The sequence below is a fragment of the Anoplopoma fimbria genome, chromosome 8, assembly GCF_027596085.1.
Source record: "Anoplopoma fimbria isolate UVic2021 breed Golden Eagle Sablefish chromosome 8, Afim_UVic_2022, whole genome shotgun sequence".
NCBI classification, from domain to species: Eukaryota; Metazoa; Chordata; class Actinopteri; order Perciformes; family Anoplopomatidae; genus Anoplopoma; species Anoplopoma fimbria.
In genome coordinates this window covers 991823-996299 of record NC_072456.1, presented here as the reverse complement: position 1 = coordinate 996299, position 4477 = coordinate 991823, and the positions used below count along the sequence as shown (strand labels likewise).

The 4477-nt window shown below is 43.3% G+C and overlaps 1 protein-coding gene across 1 annotated transcript; it reads right to left on the bottom strand.

Annotated features, from left to right (window-relative positions):
- Nucleotides 1-509: 509 nt before the first annotated feature.
- Nucleotides 510-3196, bottom strand: barhl2 (BarH-like homeobox 2). The gene is made up of 3 exons (XM_054602860.1): nucleotides 2644-3196; nucleotides 1821-2046; nucleotides 510-828 (listed from the first exon to the last, which is right to left on the bottom strand). The coding sequence occupies exons 1-3, from the start codon at nucleotides 3194-3196 to the stop codon at nucleotides 510-512; spliced, it is 1098 nt and encodes a 365-aa protein (XP_054458835.1).
- Nucleotides 3197-4477: the final 1281 nt, after the last annotated feature.

Sequence of the window (4477 nt, the reverse complement as noted above, 5' to 3'; positions counted from 1 at the left end):
ATAAAATAAGAGCCACGTGGTAGCTGTAAACATTTTTTTTTAAATGAATTTAAAATGATATCTTAGTGTTAAAACACGATGACGAAAATATCAACCCGGTTTAAAACCAATAACGTGAAGCTGGTAAATGAAATAAATCCTCCTCTTATGAACGTTTGCGTAAAAAAAAAAATGAAATTTGGACTCGAATAGAAGCCTCTGAAAAATTCAATTAGTATCATTACGTCTTTATTCATTCCGTTCTTCTCCATCTAATAAACTTTATAAGTTTATTTGCTAATGTAAGTGTATTTGTACAAAAGACAAACAAACAAACAATCAGACATGAGCCGTCCTCCTGAGAGAGTCTTCAGGACCGGCCTCAGGCTATCTGGGCCTATAGGCCTATATTAAATACCTCCTTTCTGTAAAATGTCTTTAAATGTCTTTTTTTGTTGAGAGAACAAGTCCTGCAGTGCGGTTCCGATGCAGTTACTCACATCATGTGTCTCTGCTCCTCTTATGGAGCTCTACCGTGTGCCGGACATGGGGTTCAGAGGGTTCAGAGGGTTCAGAGGGTTCAGGGCCGGCTGCCCCCCCGGCCCCAGCCCATGGATGAGCACCCTGGGGACCAGCGGTCTCTGGAGGCCGGGGTGCGGTGCAGAGGGAGTCCGGTACATGCTGCTGTACATGGCCGCCGCCGCCGCTGCCGCCGTCGTGCTGTCCACGGTGCCCAGCAGGCTCGGGTGGTAGAAGTACGGCGACGGGAACATCCTCTGCAAGGCCGAGTAGTTCCCTGCTTCAGCCAGCAGCTCCAGTCCCACCGCCGTCTGACGCTTCCACTTCGTCCTGGAGAACCAGATACAAGAGATGAATTATTGAATTGTTAATTCCCAGAACGCCTCTTTTAATTGGGATGCAGAGGCCTAATTACTGCAGGTTTAATTAGGCAAAGAAGTGAATATCAAGGCAGCACAGTGTGATCTGCTCTGGTTTAAAGTTATCAAAGGGGGCTTTTATCACACCTGCACAAAGTACCTGAATAAAGTATTCAAATAAGAGAATAAATAAGGATTTCTGCTAAAATATTATTTTCTTTTTAAATATTTCCATGACTACATTTTGCATTACAACATCAAATGTGTCCAGAAATAGAATCATTTCGTGACATATCCTCATGTAAATGACTATCTGCACTGATTAACAGTTTAAATAGAATATGAGCAACAGGCCCAGTGAAGCTGCTTTAAAAATATTAAATATCATCTATTGACATTTTCACGAAATTTGTAACGTCAAATTGTTTTCCTGCAAAATATGCTCGACATGAGACTTTTATTTTGAATTTGTCGTGACGTTAGCCTGTCTAATTGTATTTAGTAAAATACAATAAAACTATTTATTTTCTCAAAATACAAAAATGCTGAAAAATTACATTAGAAAAGTTGAACTGCTGCCTGTTTATGACTTTACATGGATTATAAATGACAGCTACAAAATATGACTAGCTGAAATACAAATATATTCAGCAGCTTTAAATATAATAAATAAAAACACAAATGTATCGTAAATTTAAATAAAGACCAGACATATTTCTTTATTAAAAAATATAATAATAATAATAATAATAATGAATTTTATTTGTAATGCACTTTATATTGAGCAAACAATCTCAAAGTGCATAAGAAAAAAAAAAAAAGAAAAGTTAAATATGTTACATTGTGTTTTTTTATTGTTTTTTTAAATATAGCAACATCTCATTATGTGGATCATCCCTTTAATAAAGAGTTGTTTTTAATATCTCTGTGTGTGTCTGCAGCCTGTGCCGGGTGTCCACCTACCGTCGGTTCTGGTACCAGGTCTTGACCTGTGTGTCGGTCAGGTTGAGGGCTGCAGCCAGGTCCATGCGGTCCTGCACGCTGAGGTATTTCTGCCGCTCGAAGCTCCGCTCCAGCTGGTTGAGCTGGTGGTCCGTGAAGGCTGTCCGGGCTTTGCGGGGCTTTTTGGATCGCATGGGAGGACTGTCTCTGCTGCTGGAGATCTCCCGGTCGCCTTCCTCCTTAGCTCCTAAAACCGGTGGAATTAAAGACAGAAAACAGTCAGGCCTGTAGTTCCTCTCTGTCTCTCTCTGTGTGCCAAAAAACTAAACAAACAACACTGAGCCCATTAAAATAAACCAGGAATAACCAGGCGCAGGTGCAGCCCTCCAGTCAAACTTTATAAATACTTGGAGTTGCCCACACGTGTGGCACGAAAGCCAAGCAGGAGCAATAATAATAAAATAAAATAAAAAAAGACATCTGTGTGTATTTGTCACCTGCAGTTTTTTTTTGTTTTTTTTTGTTGGTATTTTACTTATTTTCCTTGAGAAAACGAGAAATCAATATGTCAATCCATCTCTATTTGTAGCTGGTTTCCAGTGCACCGTGATCCCCCCTCCAGGAAGAACAATCATCTCTCTAATTGACCCACTGGGGAGGCCTCGCTCATGGGGAACATCACCAGGCTTACATCTGTTTTCATCTATTACACTAATAAAGGAAGCTGGGACTCAGACAAAGAATCAGACAGTGAATGATGATGAATATTAGCATTATTTATATTTGAAAAAATAACCTTTGCTCAATCCCTGGTCTATTTGCAGCCCATAATAAGTGCTCTTACCGTTGCATTTCAGTTCACTCTGAATCTCATCTCTTTTGTCCAACTTCCCTCTGTTCTCCTCTTGCTCCAGCTTGGGCCTGAAGCCGTCCGGAGCCGAGGCACCTTCTGGTTTTGGCGTGTGATGGGGTGAGGACACACTGGTGGTGCTGTAAGGTGCACAGGCAGCCAGAGGTTTGCTGTCTCCCAGAATGTCTTTGATTAGGAAGGAGGAGGTGGCGCTCCTCGGTGCACAGCCGGCCCCGGCCAGCACCGCCTGCTGCTGACTCTGGTTGTGTGGGTGGTGGTGGTGCTGATGGTGGTGCTGATGCTGGAGGCTGTCCTGGACCAGATGAGGGTCGGCGGCGTGCTCCATGGTGACGGAGATGGGGGACGAGGGGCCCGTCCCCACAGTGTCTATCTCCGAGCATGGTGATGGGGTTGCCAGACTCCTGAAATCTGAGCTCCTGCTGTCCGGGAGCCGAAAGTCTCCGTTCATCAGCACCGGGTTGCCAGAGTTGGACGTGCTGGATAAAATAGTGTCTATCCCAAAACTCGACCCACTGGATCCTTCCATGTTACAAAAGCAGTGATGGAGTCATAATAAGAGAGATGCTTCTCCTTCCAGATGCGATACCAGGAGAAAAGTCAGCCAAAAATGGGAAAAAAAAAAAAAAGAACTGGAAAGTTGCAGGGAGAAATAATTTAAAATAGTTGAGAAATAAAAAAACAAAAAACCCAAGAGAGAAATTCCACGTTTAGGCTACAAGCGGCTCGGATGGTCCATGTTACATTCAGAGAACATGCGGGTCTGGTAGTCCACGTCGCGTTTTGTGTTTGGATATTGAACTTTGTGTTAAAAGTTGAGTTGGATAGACACACACAGGCTGACTGCTCCACATCAGGCTCCCTTTTGCTGCTAATCGCTCCAGTGTTGCTCTACAATGACTTCCTATACTGACGTCACGGCCCACGGCGAGAGGGGAATTAATATTTTCTCCTTTATAATAAACACTCGACGCCTTTTCCTCTCGGCCCCGCAAGCCCCGCCCCCTCCGCAGCCCATTGGCTCCCAGCCTGACAGCCCCGCCCCCTCCGCAGCCCATTGGCTCCCAGCCTGACAGCCCCGCCCCCCTCCGCCGCTCATTGGCTCCCAGCCTGACCGGCTCCGGGGCCTAGCCAATCAGGGAGTTGTTTCTTTATCCAGACGGCTCAAGCCAACCGGTGAGTTTAATTCTAGAATAGCTCTTTTGAGCCAAAAGAATAAATAAAAAAAAGAAGTGGAAAAAGCATGAGCCTGTTTCAAGGCCACGCTGTAAACATTTTTATATGAAATATCCGAGCTGCGACAGAAAGGCCTCTGAAGTGGAGAATAAAAAATAAAAAAAACAGAAGAAATTCAATTCTGGGCTCTTAACAATTTGATAAAGTATGACTGAAAGGAAGAAAGTGGCTGCAGCAGTTGGAGCATTATGGTAGGGCAAACTATTAATACATCGTTTATTATTTTTTAGTTTATTGTATTTTCTTAAACTCCTAAAGAGAGTTAAAGGCTCAACTGTTGCCATATTTGAATTAATGGAATTTTTAGACCTGATTTTAAATTGAAAAATCTTGGGCAAATAAAAAAAATATATTTGAGGCCATGAAAATAACAAATCTTCATGGATGTATCCTCAGAGCCGAGGTCGACATATTTAGGAATGGGAGGAGAGCTGGTGGTGGTGGTGGTGGTGGTGGTGGAGGTGGTGCTGGAGGTGACTGTCATGACAGCGCATCTCGTTAATAACCATGTCATCCTAATTAGTAAAGTAATTATGAGGTGCTAATGAGCGTTCAAAGGTAGGAATTCGGTACC